This window comes from Aphis gossypii, chromosome 2 (genome assembly GCF_020184175.1).
Source record: "Aphis gossypii isolate Hap1 chromosome 2, ASM2018417v2, whole genome shotgun sequence".
NCBI lineage: Eukaryota > Metazoa > Arthropoda > Insecta > Hemiptera > Aphididae > Aphis > Aphis gossypii.
The window spans coordinates 55558597-55578480 of NC_065531.1; the positions used below are offsets into that span (position 1 = coordinate 55558597).

The 19884-nt window shown below is 31.6% G+C and overlaps 1 protein-coding gene across 1 annotated transcript in view; it reads left to right on the forward strand.

The window, feature by feature from the left end:
* The first annotated feature begins 9560 nt into the window (after positions 1–9560).
* LOC126549977 (uncharacterized) overlaps positions 9561–19884 on the forward strand; it is a 46556-nt gene continuing 36232 nt past the window's right edge. The window contains 1 exon segment of the mRNA XM_050200597.1: positions 9561–9723. Coding sequence (XP_050056554.1) covers positions 9570–9723 — 154 coding nt within the window. The 5' untranslated portion in view covers positions 9561–9569.

A 19884-nucleotide genomic window follows, 5' to 3' on the forward strand; every position in this document is an offset into this window, starting at 1 on the left:
AGTATATTGCATTTTAAAATTGCACGTTTATATTGTATAGTATATAGGAATATCAGATACATTTTTACACTTAAAAGTGCTGGAAATTATGATTAGATAATAATTATATTATGATTTGTGATCATATAATTACAACGCGTAGGAATCTTCTTGTTATTAATTATTAAATCGTTATTTATTATCTTAGGTGACGCAATATTTTAAAATTGTTATTCGATATTTTATTGTTAACGTTAAATCAATCCTTGGCACGAAATATATATTTCCTTTTAAATTATTTAATCAAACATCGGAAAAGCTTTTTAAATTAATTATTAACCGTTAAAGTTCTTAGGTTTAAAAAAATGTATAACACGAAGCTTATTAAATATGTACATTCTACGTTTCTATCGAACCCATTCTAGATAGTGAATTATTGGGATGATATTATGTTATGTAGATTTATAGGACTTCCTGGGTTAAATATTTTATATCAATGACGATGAATATTGAAATAAAGTACTTTTAAAATAAAAACATGATTCAAGGATAATTTACTTACCTAACTACTAATTAAGCGATATAAATAACAAATAATATGAAAAAAAATCCAAAATTAGCGTTACCTTGTATTTTGTAATAATTTGTATGTTTATGTGATTTTAAATGTCAAAAAAAGTATAATGAGCTGCAGCGTCTAATTAAATTAACTTACTCAATATTTAAATTCATATATTATGATTCCTAAAATGTCTACGTATTTTAGTAAATTGTTATTTTCGTTATACAAATATAAATATACAATGAGATTTTCAGTATTAATAACATAATAATATGTTTTCAGAAATTGCAGAAAATTATATTGTAATCACTAAAAGTTCTATAACGCAAAATTGAAATAATTCTATCGTATATAATATAATATAATTATGTGTGCGTAAATATAATTATTATATGTATTGTGACTCATACTGCATACACAACGTTGAACAATACAATAAATTCAGAATAATTTCAAATCAATTTAACAGTTTAACATAATATAACAATAAGACATTCAAACTAGTAATGAGTTTTGAAAAATTCAATTTAATGTCTATAAACGTAGGTACTTCAAACAGATTGTCATAAAATTTGACAAACTTAAAAAAAAAACAACTTATCACAGCAGTTAACATTTTTTTTTTATAAATTAATACTTGTTATCTTAATTCTAACACACCTCTAAAATACATCCGTTCTGATGATGGGTCCACCTACTTAATAAATATTTGCAGTTTCCTACCTACGTGCAAATAATATCCGTTTACTCATCTTTAGGAATTTAGGAATAAAAACGTTAATCGTTTGTTTAGTATAAAAAGCTCGATTAAAATATTGATGGCAAAAATAAAAAGTTATGTAATAGTTAAAAACAATTAATTTTTAAATGTAAACATGAATATTAATATATTATGGTGGAGTTTAATGATTTTTAATTATAAAACAATTTAATTAATTATATTAATATACTTAATGTTTTACATTAATACAAATATTACATAATTTTTATATTCATTATATTATATTGGATATAAAATATATAGACTATAGACATTTACTTATAAACTGTATGGTTATAGTTTACAATATCTTTTATAGGAAGATGTTTTATGGGGTTAGCGTGGTTAAAGGCAATGTTTACATGTTTTTTTGATAAAATGAAAAGCTTTTTCGGTTTTAATTAGATTATTGACGACGTTTTTGAATTTATTTATTATCAATGTTGATAGGTAGGGTAATCCTGATTTATTATATGGACGTCTATTTCACGACAATACTTTCATACTTTCCTACACATATTTTTCTTATCGCTGTATTGGTATATATGTATTATATTATAATAATTTAACCAATTAACTATTATAGCTTAGTTCAATGATGGGTTTTATAAAAACAAGAATATACATTTTATGTAAATATACTCGTATTTTGATGTACCTATGAACAATATTTTTTTTTGTAGACAATTATTATTTCAATCCCAATTACCACTTTATTTTCTATAGCAAAAAAAGTTTATTTAATAACTCATTACCTATATGGCAAAAACAAAAATAAATTTATTCATACTAAATATTATTATATCTATTTTATACTTTATGTAAAACCTTAATATATTATTATTAATGAATATCATCCTAAGGTTTGCAATGTTTTAGTATTAGCTTATAAGAACTGAGAAACTACTCTTTTGAATTTCGATTTAAGTACATAAGAATTTAAAAAAAATCATTATTTTTTTTTTTTAAATTTACAATAAAAAAATTATAAGTTTGTACTTCTACGAGATACTCTGTAAATGCAATACAAAATCTAAGAGTTTAAAAATGTGGTCGTTAAATACAGGTAGGTACCGAAGAAATGTCAAAAACCAGTATTTATATAAATTCATACTTGAAGGATAAAATAGGGGGTGAACGTGCTTGATGAATCACCGTGTATGTTATAAATATATTATGTTTTATGGGGGTAAAATAATGATCGCGTCTGGATACTATTATTCTTCGTTGTCAATGTGCCCGAATGAATTTATTGCGTCTGCAGACATAGAAAACGTTTCAATGCAAAAAAAGAAACAGCCGATGGCAAATATCATATCATTATTATTATTATTGTTGTTGTTGATGCTGTTTGTATATACAGTCGTTATATCACGTCGAATCCGTGTACATGTATCGGATACACACTATACATACAACTGGGCGATATTATATTATACAAGCTTACGACCTACGTTGGACGGAGGAAACGCCCTGCAACAACCCGCGCGTATTATACATTATATATTATGCATACGTAATAATCTTTACGGATCCGAGTGCTGTGCTCTAGGCGAGAACTGTATAATTTTATATATATATATTATAATATACATAATATTAGTGTAGATTATAAATTATTATATAGGCCTCCTTCGCGGATGTACAGTGTACACGAGGCTGTGAACTCGACGGGTTTTGCATATTATACCGACCGATTTATATCGGAAATCAGAACTACAGATGATAGATACGAGTTCGATTCGTGTCGCAGACCGTTTTCTAAATATGAAATGTTTTGCACGTTTATCAGACGTAATAATGCGTGCAGTGGGTTACATAAAATATGCATGTGTCTGACTGTTTTTATCGTTATTATTAATATTATTATTATCGTTGTACATTTTGTTAAAAAGTAATCTAGAAAAAGTTATTGAATTGTGCCAACTACCTTCTGGTACTCACGCATACCTTATATCTTGTATAATTATGATATATTATTATATTACACGTACGTATACATAATAACAATATATTGATTGGATACCATTAACCTTAATTTTCTATAAGTTTTTTTCTCCTGTTTTATCATTTAATTAAAAAACCAAATAAAATTATGTAGTACAAAAATCTTATAATGCACATAATTTATAAATTGTCAATGCATAACAAGTGTCATCAAGTCATTAAATTGCTTTACGTGCATACTGCGTGTATACAAAATCTTTAAAATTACGTGTAAGAATGGTTTTAATATTGGAAAAAGATTTTTTTAAAATTTAGAATATTCTTAAAGATATTTTTATATCATTATTTATTTTTTAGATCGAATTTTTTTATTATTCAAACAAAAGAGAAAAATCCGGGAAACTCATGTTGCTATACATCTAGTAGGTTTAAAGTGTATCAACTATATCGATATTGATTAGATCACTGTTGTTATACATGTGTTATATTTAAATTTAATGATAAGTCATCTAAAATGATTCTAATCGAAAGCGATCTGATAACCCAAAAATTTACATTAGTATTATTGTAGGCAATTAATTTTTCTATTAGTGATATGGTATTGGTATTTTTAATCTACTAAAATATGGTTTTAGTTTTTCTTCAAAATAATGTATTACATATATTATAGGCATTATAATATTACTAGCTGATATTAATATTCAAAGCCAATACCGATGTACCTTAGACCGTAGGATTATAGGTAGAGGTTCGTGTAGCATACAATTAATCTAAATACTTTGAAAAATAAAACTGTGCGTAGGTATATTGTGAGCTGTCTGATACTTGAGTGTTAATAAATTGATAAAGTTGAAAACTTTATTAAAGTAAACTAATGAAATTATTCTAAGTCCACAAATGTTTAGATGCAAATTATTCTAAATGCTATGAAACAAATTACTATAACGATTAATGATATTCAAAAATGTGCTCAGACATAGAAACTCTCTTATATAGGCGTGCTGGTGCCGCCGATGATGTCACTTGTTCCTATCCGGATATCGGTAGAAACGTATTTGAGAGTAGGTTTATTCGAGTGGTCTGTCACAATAGTGGTTACTACAATGGTATTTTTTACGAATTTCTTCAAAATTTTAACAATAAAAACTTGTGCAAAATGCATTTAATAAACATAATAGGTACATAAAAAAAACAAACTAAAAATTAAAAAAACATTGTATATTTCTATTATAGAAACAATAAATCTATACTCATAAAAAGTCAAAATATTTTGGAAATTTTATCATGTGCATAGAAAATGTTTGTAGGTATAATTAATTGATGACAAAAACTATTTTTTTTCTTCAAAATATCGTATATATTTTACAAAAAACAAATATAAGCATATCAATGAAAAACTAATATACGTATTAAATTGGTCATATAAAAATCTACAAAAATATTTACTTGAAAAAATCAACTTTGACTTTATTTGAGTTTCCGTAACGTAACTATTATTTAATAATTAATAATTTGATAATTGTAAAGAACGATTTTGACTTTATAATTTATACAGATATAGATTCATGTATTGAATAATATATTATATTTTAATAATTCCTTTATTTTAAATTATGGTTTATAGTTTTGGTCGCGATTTACTTGTTTCGATTATTGGTGACAATGTTTTATTTAAAAACATATAAAATCAATAATATTATAATGTAATCTGATTATGCAGAATGTCTATAATTTTTTAAATAAATCATATTCACTATACGCTTAAAATATATCTTAAATGTCATTAAAAATTAGTTTGTACTTGAGAAGTAAATATTTCTCGTAAGAAACGCCTGTCAGAAATTTGTATCTTTTTTGTTAGTACGATATACTTTTTATGTAATTATATGTTTTGCGCAAACAATAATAATATAGTTTATTACATATTACAGTGTTTGTGTTCGTAGTTCATGGGATATAATGCGTCGGTTAGACTTACTGCAGCTGCAAATGGAGAGACTCCATTGTATAACTTTACATTGTATAGCATTATTGCACATTAATTAAAAAAACCACAATAATCGTGAAAATACATCTCACAGTTGTGTAATTTTCATAGTTGATTTCCCCGACTAGAAATAAATGTTTTCGAGATTAATTAAACAGCTGTGCATTGAATGCGAATTCTTAGATCGGTATTCGTTACTTTGAATACGTTTTGATTAGAATGTTTAGATAAAAGTCTAAAAGAAAATGTGATAATCATGAAGCGTAATGCGGATTAACGTAATAATGCATACTGTTAATTAATTAACGCAGTTTAAACATAAGTGTACAAAAAAAAAAAAATCATCAAAAATTATTATTAGTGATGGAACTTTAAATATATAACTAAAATTCTTAAATATTAATACCTGTATAAACTTATTATATTTCGATTCTGAAAAACTAAATATAATTTAACCATGTTTAGAAATTTAATTACAATTTTATATATTATAGCCATTAGGTAATGACAAATTTTAGAATTGTATACCATATTAATTATTTGAATATTTATAAGCAAATTATTATTTTTAACTATTCCGATGAACAATTACGTAGTATTGATTTGTCAGATGTTTTCCGAAGTCAAATTGAAAAAAAAAGTTTTTTAAGTTCTGATTCTACAGCGAATCTGATTCCTGCAATATTCTACGATGAATGTACGCAAAATCAATAATCAATATTCAGCCAACTGAAAATTTTATTGTTTGAACTGACTCGCCAAATATATATTTTTTTTGCTGCTTTAACTGTTGCACCGTCGAAAGTTGTGTCGAAGTGTTAGAAGTTAGAACAACAAAACGACGTTTGATTGTGTATAGAACAGTAATATTTGTGGATATTTGTGGTCTATAATTATTGATAATATACAGAAAAATGTCTCACGTAGTCGTTAAAAAATTAAATACATAAAAAAACAGATCGACAAATTCGTCGGTTACGGAGAATTGAACGAATGTCTATTGTCTAATGTATGTATTAGTCATTTTTTTTTTGTCAATTCAGAACTGTTTATTTCGTATATTCACAGAAATTTCCCTCTCCGTGTTTCCTCGTCGTTTGTCATATCTATAAGTTTTCCGTAGGAAGTGAACATAATGCATCTTTCATTATTTGGCTAATATACATAATTTTAGATCTTCCTCTGGATCGGGTGCCTTCTGTCATTATATTATTCAATTTCGTCGAGTCCACGGAAATTATGATAAAACCTACCCATATAAACTCCATCATATCATTCAATAACCCATTATCAATAGCAGTGACGAAATGTGTAACAACGCGGTTACAATACCTGTAGGCTTAGCTGATATCGAGCGTGCGCGGCAGACATACGGTCTGCGGCGAGAGGCCAGGTGAACCGGTGGCTTCACGGTGGGGGTCCGCCGTCGTGGTATCAAAGAGTTCGCCGCAATACTGCACGCAGTATTACCCGTGACGTTGCGCCCGTCGGACACGCGTGTTTTACGGTTTGTTTTATTAATCTTATCTCCTCATTACGACTACCCCGTCGGATGCATTTGGTCTACGTTTAATCGGCCACTTCCGCCGCCGGCGGGTAATAATTTTTCCGGACAGTGTCGTGCGTTGTAAAAATACGGAAAAACGATCATCAAATAACTTTTTTTTCAAATTTTCTGCAGTGGTTTATGTTTAGTCGAGTTTTCATGGTACAGCAATTAATGACTTGGCGGCCGACCGCGGGTTGTTGACGACCGCCGCCACCAATCCACATCATAACCGTGGGTGTGTACCGCAGCTACATCAAATCTTATCACAGACTCACTGAGGATCGACATCGCTCAGGTAAGTTTCGTTTTTCGCTCACGATTACGTGCATTTCGAGGGTAGTATGTAATACCTAATATAGATACTCTCCGGTGTATTATTATTGAGCTCAATTCAAAATCCACCCTTAGTCACAGAACGCACCTTAATACAAGTTTAGGACAGATTATTATTATTTTAATATTTTCATGTTATCTTCCCGAGTGTTTTAAATAATCAAGTCGGGTTGGATATAATTAAACATTATTTATGCTAAAATCTTATGCACGTTTTTGGTCACTTTTTAATTTATATATTAATAAAAATAATACATTACATTTTAAGAATATTATAATATTATTATAAACCGTATAGTACCGTTTGTAACATTATCACGATTTTTATTTTACCGATTTGGAATTGTATTGACATATTGGTTCTTTAATATTTCATAGTCATATAAGTTAAAATAATAAGAAATGTTTACTTTACGAAAATATCATCAATCGTTATCTTTGTTTGAAGAAGATTGTATACTATTACTTGCATATATCAAGGAGTCAATGTAAATCTTTTGATAAAACCTAAAACTCACATTTTTTTTTTTTTTTATGAAAATTATAATTTAGCTATAGTATTTTATTAGTGAAATAAAATGTTCCGATAATTTTTTCAACAAGTTTAATTTTAATAATATGAATATAACATTTAAAAAAGTATTAATTAGACCCCAAAATTAGTATTTGAGCTAGATAGTATAAAAAAGTTACTAAGAAAAATAAAAATTTTAATTTCGGTTCTAAATACCTATGTTATATAGTAATACAAAGACATCAATCATTCATGTAAAATTCAAACTTTTAATTTTTGTATAACATTTGCACGTTTTTGTGTATAGCATTTTCGTAAAATGAAAATCTATATAATCACATTAACCGTAAGTATATTTCGATAAGTATATTTTTTAATTATTATTAAATATTGATACAGTTCTTGTTCCTGAGGGCTTTCGAATTGTTTTACACACGATAAATCGTGACGTTTTTTCCTCCGTTAATTTCAGTTGCAGACAAGTTACTGACCCCACGAGAGTATATTATTAAGTTTTATTAAGAGACGAACAAATATTTATATGATTTAATGTTAGGAAAATAGTTAGCAACAAATTATTTATACAAAAAACATTAAATGTGTAAATTGTTTATATTTATAATTTAAACCGAATATATTACAATATCTACATAATATCACGTGTTGTATAAACACTAAACCTAATGATTATTGGAATGCATTGTTTATCGATACATTTTTTAAACAGTTTGAGTGCCTGGGATTCGGATAATAATAATAATAATAAAATATTATTTTAATGATATTATATTATATTTTACGATGACGATGACACTAAATTTACTGCATTTACATTATAGAAATGTATTGCTTTTACATAAATTAATGTTTATAATACATTGTTTTAATAAATGAATACATTTTTTAAATTGCCTTTATGTGTGCACAGATATTGAACTATACATATTTTACGTGTTAAAAAACGTTGTTTCGTTACGAAAAATTATTACCCTCAAACAACTATATCAATAATACGATCTAATATAATAAAACGATTTCAATAGCAACACGTACACTATTCCAAACAGTATAATAAACGCAAGTTTATACCTACCTATTTATTTTATATCGTGAAGCTCATAATTCACAAGATAAACAATAATACAATCGTTGGCGAGAAATGCGACACATATGAGGTGGGTGGGCCACTAAGCATGGCGCCTTTAAATAATCGATGAATCGATGTTTGCGTTCCATATTATGATAACAAACGGATTTCGGTGAACGCGACAAACCTTTTGTTATAGAAATGGAAACGATTTAATCTTTTCGAATAAGTTTCACTTTTTTCTGTAAACATTTACTTCTTTTGAGTTCGAAATCGGCGCCATTTCGACGCAGTCGTTGGACGATTGGACGAGACTTCAGTTTTTTACCCGCATACCACCGCAGAAGTTTTTTCATTTTTCGATCTTTGCATAACTCGTATATAACTACTATTATAATATTATTATTATTATAACAAGTCATAATAATAATGATATTTGGGTACGCGAAACTACTCGCAATCCCTCAACTCTGTCGAGACGTTTTCCATCGAAGTCGGGTGCGACGATCCTCTTCCCGTTCCCACGGTCGGGTCCGCGTCGTGGGGGCGGTTACGAGTACGATGTACCTGTACGACGGCCTACGCAGCAATTACTTAACGGCGATGGCCATTTGCGTTTTATTTTATCGCATGTATATACTATTATATTGTCGCCAGAAGCCGTCTCGACGATCGTTATTATTGTTACCGGTAGTATAGTACGGGTAGTGCGCAGTAATAGTAGTAGGTACCAACTACCAAGTGGTATAATAGCTATAACAATAATATTATTAGAGTAATAATAATAATAATAATAATAATAATAGTGCTTTCGACAGAGTATATATATGTGATAACATTAAAGTGTTCGAATGGAGATGACGACAACGTGCGGGGTAACTCTGATGTGGTACTGGATGTACATCATCATGAACTATGAAACGTATTCCGGAGCTGTTCGTTCGGGTCTTGTCTACTGTCTACGCAGAGGGACGGCGGAACAGAGTAGAAAAAAAAATTATATAGGTACTGCCCGACAATAACGTAATAATAATAATAATAATAAAAATAATAACACTGCGGTAACGTGGCCAATATTACTGTGTAGTAGACGGGGGAGGGTCAGTCGTTAGTAGAAAAAAAAAAACGTATAATATAATAAAATAAATACGGGGTGCGGTCGAAATGGTAACGATCTGACACGCCGGGCGTGTGGTCTTCTTTGACTCTATCATTATATAAATACGCATATCATAATATAGCGGTACACACGTGCATATATCGATACGTATAAATGTCAGGTACTCGGGTATACGTCTTCTGTAAAAATAATAGTTAAAAACTTAAAGATATAACGGACAGTATAAGAGCACTATTCGTGTTTGTATAATTATTTTAGTTTTTTTTTACGAAACTATAATTTTTAAGCGAGTTAGGTTAGTTATAAATATATATTATGGATTTATTCGTTACGATTTAATAACGCTCACTTATTTACTTAAAAATTAAAATATCGTAAAAACCCTATATTTAAGTAAAAAACCAGATACTGTTTGTACTTTTGATAAATTGAAGTTTACAAAAATTGGTTCTGCTCAATGCAAATTTGCAAGTTGTATGTTTTTATTACAAAATGTATTTTACAAAACAGAATAATTCGAATAAACGTATAGACGTGCGATTTCTTTGTATCAATAATCGTAAAATATAAAATGTGTCGTTTACGTTTGCATAATGCAGTAGAACTATAAATGTACACTAGTACTTGAAACGAAATTAAATACATACGATTATGTAAAATATGTGTATTATGTTCTTTGAAAATGTAATAAAAAAACACGTTAGCAAATCGACAGTTCTCAGATGTAAATACTTTAAAATGGTTTCAGCTCTCCCTATTTTTTTTCTTTGAAATAATTGGCAACGATACTCCGTTTTTGACAGTCAAAACCATAAATATATTTTTTTATGTATCAACAATAATTATTGTAAAACATACGTACATCGTACTTAATGCTAATTATAATACAACTACTCATAAGGGCGATGAGTCTTCATTAAATTTTATTTTTTTGCGTGATTGCTGATCGAAATGTATTATGTACGATAATTAATTATTAAAATATCATGTATACATTACACATTAAGCTAGTATCTGGTGAATAGAAATTGACCTATCTGTGGTGGAAGGTGGTGTATGTATAATACACGCAATTTATATTATTATTTCTCGTGGATTTCCGCCACCGTCTGTCTTACAGCAGTACGGATTTATTATAGTTTCGGTTCGTCGGACCGGACGAGAAACTTAGGGGCGTGGCCCGAAGGTCGGAATATTGTAATATTGAAAAACCGTAGGTACCTGTGGCTATAATAGCGTTTTGCGTACCTATAATGTACATTACACATTTATATTATTGTTACGTTAGCGCCTAATTTCGTGCGAAATTGCAGGACGTGAATTATATTATGTCGAGTTTTAATGGTTTTCGGGGTGTATCAATGCTAAGTCTTTGTAACCACTGTGTGGGATTTCATTCGAATCGGTGCGAAATTGCGTGCGTTGATCAACGACGTTATTTCTAACAATTTGATATAATTATTTTTATATTATTATGATATACAGTATTGTGTAGAGATCTTCTTTATACTAAACAGTTGAAAATATTACGAGGTACCGGAAATGTATATATAGGTACGTTCTGACGAATAAGACTAACTCTGAGATATAACAAGTAAAATCGAATAAGTAGTCACGTGTATCAGTGGTAAAGAAACATATCTCTAGAGGTGTATCGATTATTTTTATATAATATTTTAAAGCGTTACGATCAATTACGGGTTTTTTTATATTTACTTGGAAGATGTGTGATTTTTGCACTTGGTTTTTTCTTCGTTTATTATGAAGGTCACTGGTTACACTATTATGTATGCGAAGTCTTCGTTTCCGCGAAAAAAAAAATAATAAAAATGAAAAATAACACACTTTTTTGACATAATACCCGTATCGTTATGCAGTTTTATGTGTGTATATTGTTTGACTCACTCATATGTATTTAAACCTAATTGTACGCGTCCTCGTTGTATTATTATTATTGTTATTATACATAATGGTGGACACGCGATCGATTTATTTATTTGATTACCTAACAGCGATACAATTTTACGTGATCTCGATACTATACGTCCGTCGACAATTATATTATTATTATTCTTTCCGTCAATGTCCGTAGGCACTTGTTTGACGATGGCCTTGCCATCGTTGAGTCACTCGGACAACACACAACGATCATTTTATATTATAATATATTTATATCATAATAAATTCACAGGTATAAAATTAGAACGAATTCGTAGAAATTTGTTTTGTGATTCATACTAGGATAATATGTTTAAATGACTGTTGAAAACATTGCAGTTGAGACTCATCGATGTTCCAATTTGAATTTTATTATCACGCAAATAAACGCATGTTATGCCACGCTGTTCTTAGATGGTATAATATTAATCCACGTATAGTTCAAAATGAAAAATGTTTGTATTATTTAAAAAAAAAAAAAATGAAAAACAAATGCAATCCGCAAAACGTGTGTATATGATTTTATTTTAAATCGGTTTTTCGCTGGTATACAAGAGGGCGTCGTCGAATGACGTCTTTTCGCTTTTCTCTTCCGTCCAGCTACCTTACATTAATAGAATAATAAAATATTGTTTATGTTTATCGCACGATCACGCCCGAATTCAGTCGAAACGGGATGGCACGCGCGCGCGTCTGAAACCGACAACGAACGAGAAATACAAATAAAACAGTCATAATAAACTGAATTGTGTACATTTTTTTATTATTTTTTTTTTCGGTTCACCATACGGCCCCAAAAACCAATATATAACAACACGGAGCGGTGCGACGATGACGTTTTTATGCGTTTCTAAACTATTCTAAACAGGTGGCCTGTACATAATTTATAATCGTACTACATACATAGCATTACTGGTAGCTGGCGCGGTACATCTATATTATTATAATATACGACTAGCGCCGCGACGTTTTGTTTTCACCGCGGCGCTGGTCACTATATATATACATTAATATACGTGTTATATACACTTATATAACACAACACAACAGGTGTGGTCCGGTTGACTGTGGTCACGGGCGACATACAAACGGGCAATAAGATATTAAATGTCGGACACGCTGCTGTTGTATACGTCGCGTGATACTTGTGCAGATACGTCATCGACCGCTGACGTCAATCAAACGTATATAGTAGCTATAGGTAACACATTTTTTTTTTTTATATACAGTCCACTGTTGTCGCGGTCCGTGACGAACCTATTGAATTGTATTTTCCGAACGAATCGGGTTGGGGTTGGTTCGGGTTCTTGCAGTATACGGGGGTGGCGAGACACGAGACGGAACCTTTAAAAGGGCGGGTGATCGTATAGGCGTATATTTGATGTAATGATGTAATTTAAATAATATTGAATACGAATATTGGTTTTTGTTCCTTGTTTATACATGGTCAAGAACTTGAGATTTGGACTTAATAATATTCATAGCAACAATGTGATTCTGTAAAAAAGCGCATTTGTCTCGTCCAAAAGGTCCAAAATAATTTGAAAACCATAATATTATAATTGTATGATTTTGCACGCGTACGTCGTTTCACACGCGTTTTCTATATCGTGCACCACCCTTTTAACTGTAAAGTACATCTGTTCGTATATTATGTATATTCGGTTCGATGATCGATTACTGTGTCACCACTGTATTGTCTCAAAAAATGTCGTATTTTACTCACACGTAAATATAATAGCTGGTACCACACGTATAACAATATACTGGTAAATGTTTCCGGATTTTACATACGTTGACGCGCGAGGTACGCACACCTAACAATTATACAACAAAAGTACCGATACATTTAAACAATTTCATGAAAATATCTGTCGGTTCGGTCAAAATTTTCGAGCCGCTAAGTCCCCGTACTGACTTTGTTAAACTCGCAGCATATACGAATACCAATTATTTTATGTTCTTACGTGAGATCGTACACTCTCGCGTATAATACATCGAATAAACTGATTAATTTTTTTCCTCATATACGATCTCGAACGGTCGTATACCGAGCACTGAGCAAGATACATCGACATGTTATTATTTTTCAGACGTTATTATATTATATCGATACTCGATATCACGCCTGTCTGGCTTTGGTCGCCTTGGTGGTCGCTACACATGCATAATATTCATTTACCTATTCACATGTGTGCATATATCCATCACGCGTTCTCGGTATTATGTTACCGGTGTATCCTTTAAAGAGTGTACGAAGACGACGACGGTAATAATACTATAATAAAAATATATAATAATAATAATTATTTTTATTATTGTCTTTATTACCGTATCGGACTTCGTGAGACGACGTACGACAGCCACGATAAAAACGGCCGCCACGTCAGGTCTACGGATATAATGATAATAGTATTACGTGCGCCTATTATTATAATATTACGTGAAGATATACCTATACCTACGCCCGGGAAACGCGTTCTCGATCATTTTCCGATCGACCGGACGATTAATGTATTATACGTGTACTTGCAGGAGGTGAACCGTGCGAGTATACTGCGTCTGTCCGACAAAAGTGTATTTTGATTAATTCGGCGGCTAGACGGACGTAATTCGTTTCTTAGTGTTTTTTTCGTCTAAAAAAAAAAAAAAAAACCGAACGTCACGATCTCACGATTTTTGAGAGGAGCTCCGGTCGGGAAGCGATACTGTTATTGATTATTGTACAGTGTGATCCGTCGAATAGGCTTTTTCCCGGTCGCGTGACGGTTCGACCGTTCTACGTACGAAAATTCCGCGTTACCCTGTATAATGTCGTTATTATATACGTCGCGACGACGACGATGCGACGAAAGACCGCGGTATATATAGTGTCGGTAATGAGCCGGAGGAGACCAGCATGATATACACACACAGTCCTGAAGTCCTGAAGTCGCCGCCGCACGTATATATATCGTATACTCACAAAGTACCTGTGTGTGTCTACTATAATCTTTTATGTGTGTGCGCGCAGGGCCGATGAACCGCGAGTTGGTTGAACTTTGATCTTTACCTCGGTATAGAAGCCGGATCGTACGGGGGGGGGGGGAATCTAAGCCGCGGTAGTATTAATATTATTATTATTATATCGTCGCATATATAATACGGTTGCCGAGTGTATATAATATATTATTATACAAAGTCACCGGAGTACGTATCATATATATATATATAGTTATTAGTTATATATGCGCATATAGAGGATACGGCTTGGCGTATATTATATTATTATTATACGTAATACGCAATACACTCACACACGCACACATGTATGTATAATATTTGCGCTGCACTATATTGTATGACGGTATGCGACGACAGCGATTGCGCTAGGTCATACTATTTTATATATATAAAGTACGCGATCGGGGCGACAGTAGTGACCAAAGGGGGGGGGGGCATCGAAGAGATAAAAAATAAAAAATAAGGAGCACGTCGTAATAACATATATTATATACGTATCTCCTCCTTGGTGCACGGCGCGCCGAGGCGACCGGGCGGGAACATCGGGGCGTGTGTAAACTGAGATAAAATATCTGGTTAGATAATGCGCTAAATCAACCAGTCCCGACCATGTTTGGTCATACCGAACTAGTCTCCTCCGGGGCCGCGCGTATTATACGTCGTTCGCCGCAGCTTATTACAAAGGACAACCACTATACCTATAAGTATATTATATATTATATTTTTATATGTGGGTTTTTGTCTTATATATATTTTTTCGATCGCGCGCGCATAGTGTAGTACGACCGTTTGGCTGACACACGACCGAAAACCTGTATGTTACTTAATTTCTTTATGTTTATGGTTTTTTTTTTATTTTTTGAAATAGCACGTTGCTTTCATGCGTAATAAAAAACAATAACTATAAATCCAAACGAAATGCATCACTTGCATAGTTGCATCACACCAAATCCAATTTATTCATACGCATTATACTATATGGTTGACACAATAACAATATTTGTTGTCGCGTCGCGTGCTCGTATCCCGATTACCGCAGTGATATGCTGAAATAATAATCAAATTTCGTGAAACTGTGCGTCGTTGTATTGATATGTCAAAATCTCCCAAGTATTCGGGGCAGACGTGCCACTTCATAAGGCCGAGTCGATTAAAGTTGTTACACTTGAAATTTAGACGTTAGATAACGGACTGTTATTAGATATCTTATAGGTGCTGTGTATATTTAAAGTTATATGATTTACTTATACCTAAATGCATATTACAATATAAATGCTGGTTATTATGATTCTATCTTATTTTCAACTTCGTACAAATAGATTTTTTTATCGTTAATAGTTTGAAAATCGCTTAGTTTATCTTTTGAGTAGTTAAGTAGTAAATTTGAGTATAATATATAATATTAGGTACTGAATATTGTAAAGGTAGACTCTCATCAGAGTATGATATATATTATAAATTATGTATATATATATATATATATATATATTAAGTGAGTTTTACATGCCTGCAAGTCAGACTCTATACTAATTACGTTTGAGATGTTTAATCGGATTGTCCTGAAGTGTTTTAAATCTTAAAACAAGCTTTGCTGTTTTATTGATAGAGATCAGATAAGTCTAAAAAAATTAAAATGTTAATGGTTAATGAAACATGTATTCATACTATATTAGATACTATATTTTATTAAACATAAAACATGTGTAGAATAAAATATAAGGACTTTATGTATCTGTGGGTAATTTGCAGTTGGGTGATTATTTAGAAAAAAAAGTCAAAACTTTACGAAATAGTATAGTGAGCACATTTAAAAGTTTTTTGTTGTATATTTATTGCCTTATTGGTAGTTCTATAATGATTACGCTTACTCACGAGTTCCCGGTAAATGGAATGACTCGAATATTACTATGTTGTGTTATGTACGGTGCACCTATATAATATAATATAGGTGTGTCTATACATATGAGTCAAAATCGCACTTCGTCTAAGTAGACGATATTATATTCGTTAAATCGATCATCGGTGTACTCATCACGTATAATAAACCTGTAAGAAACAATAAAAAATAAAAAATAGTTTCAAACATTATAATATTATAATACTCGTCTAAATATGTTGCCAATGCATATCTCATATAGTCTACTATGGTGCACCTGCTGTTTTTTTTATACATGTATAAGTCATATTATATATTATGTAATATAATATTGTATGACGATAACATATACGTATTTAAAGACCACGCAGAAGACTACGATTACAGTCGTATTATTATTATTTTTTTACCATCAATCAGCATCATCGAGAGCAGGTCATCACTAACGCAATCGATTAGTATACAGACTATCCATAGAAGTCGGCATCGTCGAACTCAAAATCCTTGGAACGACTCGCTTCTAAAAATACCTATCCATATAATGGTTTATATATGGAAGATTTTACATTTTTAAACTGTAACTACACTGTCATATACCTATAATACACCAGATACACACCGTATGCGCATATTATATGCGTAAGTCGATCGGTGTATTGTCGTCGACGGCACGCCAGGAGACGACCACGGGGGTCGTACCTATATATGGCCGCGGAGAACAAACGGATCGAACGGATCTCATCTAGTCGGAGAGGATATCATGGCGCTCGAGTTAATCAGTCGGTTGTCATTATATTATATTATACGCAGCATAAAATATATGTAATTATTGCACGCCGCTGCCGGTGTAACGGATCGGGCCGTATAATTCGTGAAATGACTTGCGGGTCTGACGGAGATCGACGGCTGTGAGCGTGTTGTCAATTATTATTTAAAAACGTAAATCACATTGTACTTAACACAACTATAACGCCGTCTTCCGGCAAGATAGGTGTAGGTATATCAAATACATAGATGATAATAACTGCAGCTGAGTTAACGGCATGGAGCGACACGCAGGCGCGGTCGGGTTATTATAATAAATTAGCGCTATCGTGTCGTATAATCTGCGCGCGTGTCCGTTTTAACGCACTCACATGTCTTATATAATATTATGATGTAATAAGCACACTCTATTCATATATACCTATTGTCGGCGACGACTTCAAAAAAGAGACACATTTCTCGACCTGGAAACCGGCGGTGGCGTTCAATTAATTATGTTTTACTGTTGTTGTTGTCGTCTTTCGTGTAAAACGGGACTCCATTTAAAATATAATAGCGTTATATACCTATTGCCGCTGTACACAAGAATGCCTTTTGAGATCACAAAAAAAAAAAAAAACCAAACTACACAATCTCGAAAATATCTCGAATCAATCGATTGATTACTCGATATTTTTTACTACCCGTTGTATGTTGGGTCTTGTAAAAAAAATTTATCATTTTTTTTTCTTATACAATATCGCTGTTCGTACATAATCGGATTAATTGTACCTAATACTACCTATATTTAATATTCTCTCGAAACGTAGCTGCAAGTTATGAAATTAAAGTATAAACGAGACTTAACTATGGTGAATGTATCATATTATTATGTGACAGCTGTTTTGGCATCGCTTCCGTTTTGCAGACTTCGAATAAGTATTTAATAAGATATATCGTATTATTATAAATTGCATGACGATGATAATATTTTACACCAACACCTACTATACTATAATCTTCAAAAATAATCTAAAAATAGAGATATTATTGATATCGTTATTGTTGTAACACGCCACTATAGATATAAATAATACTCATAAGTTCTCTGTGACATTATTGGTAATAAAAAAATGCACAGAAGACTTTTTAATAACGAGGTAAAAATTAAATCACAAGTCAAGGTCGGTTAAATCGCCTCGCGGACTCGACAATATAATGCTGCATATTATACTGTAAATTTATAATACCTATATAGTTATTTCAGGTTGTCGCGTGTAGTGTAAATAGCCACCGGTCTCATGGTCAACCCTTTTATGCGGCGGCGCTGGCTGATTGTGTATAATACTGTATATATGTGTATATAGGTATATGATTTTAAATTCTGTTCAGCTTTGACGAACAGATTGATTTTTTATTGGGCTTTTTTCTTTCCTCCGGCGCAGTAATCCGTGCGAAATTTGTAGGAAGTCTGCAGCGGTGTGATGCGTACACACAAAACGCCAAGGATAGTTACTTACCTCGTCATCATCATCATCATCATCAACATCTTCGTTGTCGTCGTCAGCCATTGTTCTGCCACGGACGGAAAAACACCACATAGACACGTTTTTATAAAATAATAATAATAACAATATAATATTATTATATTTTAAGAGGTGTTGGTGGTATAGTAGCTATATGCCTGTATGTATATATTATATTTAAATCATTTTTGTTTATTTAATGTGCATGTATTCGTTGCGTTTTCAAACGCGTGGCGTGAAACAAGAGCAGGAGATCGAATTGGAAAAAAGTAGTCTGTTATGGCAAAAAAAAAAAAAACAACAAAAAACTGATACGATTATACAAACTCAATCGCAATTCTCTACTTTGCTCGTTTTCCCTTGTATTATATTTCTAATAATTACAAAAAAAAAATAAATATGCCCAGTACTTGAACTTTATGCCCCTGCATTCATTCAGATTGGAATTGCCGAAGAAATGTCGTAGATATAGTTTTTATTAATACTAATGTTGTAAGGCGCTGATTAAAAATTAAAAATATACTATGACGAAGTAATAATATTTGTGACTTAAAGTTATTGTTACACAGGTGTTTGTTAACACCGCCGAATATCATTCCGAAAAAGACATATTCCGGTGCCGCGAGCAAGCGTTGCAAGTGTGTACGATAATGGAGTGATAAACGGGCTTATAATATATTATATCGTGTAAGTACCTAAATAATATCACGTGCACGAACGCCGTATAAGTATTAAGGGCTAGGAAGGTCGATTATTATTATTATTATTGATATTATCGATCTCATTAATCGACGGTCTATTGTTTCGGCACACAGCGCCGAAATGAGAATATTATTATTATTATTGCGTTTCTCCGCCAATAACTCTCCCCCTCCTCTTAAGATCGGCCGTAGGGGTGATTATACGCTCGCGGCTACTATATATAGTAGGATACATTATAAGTGACACGGCTCATTGTG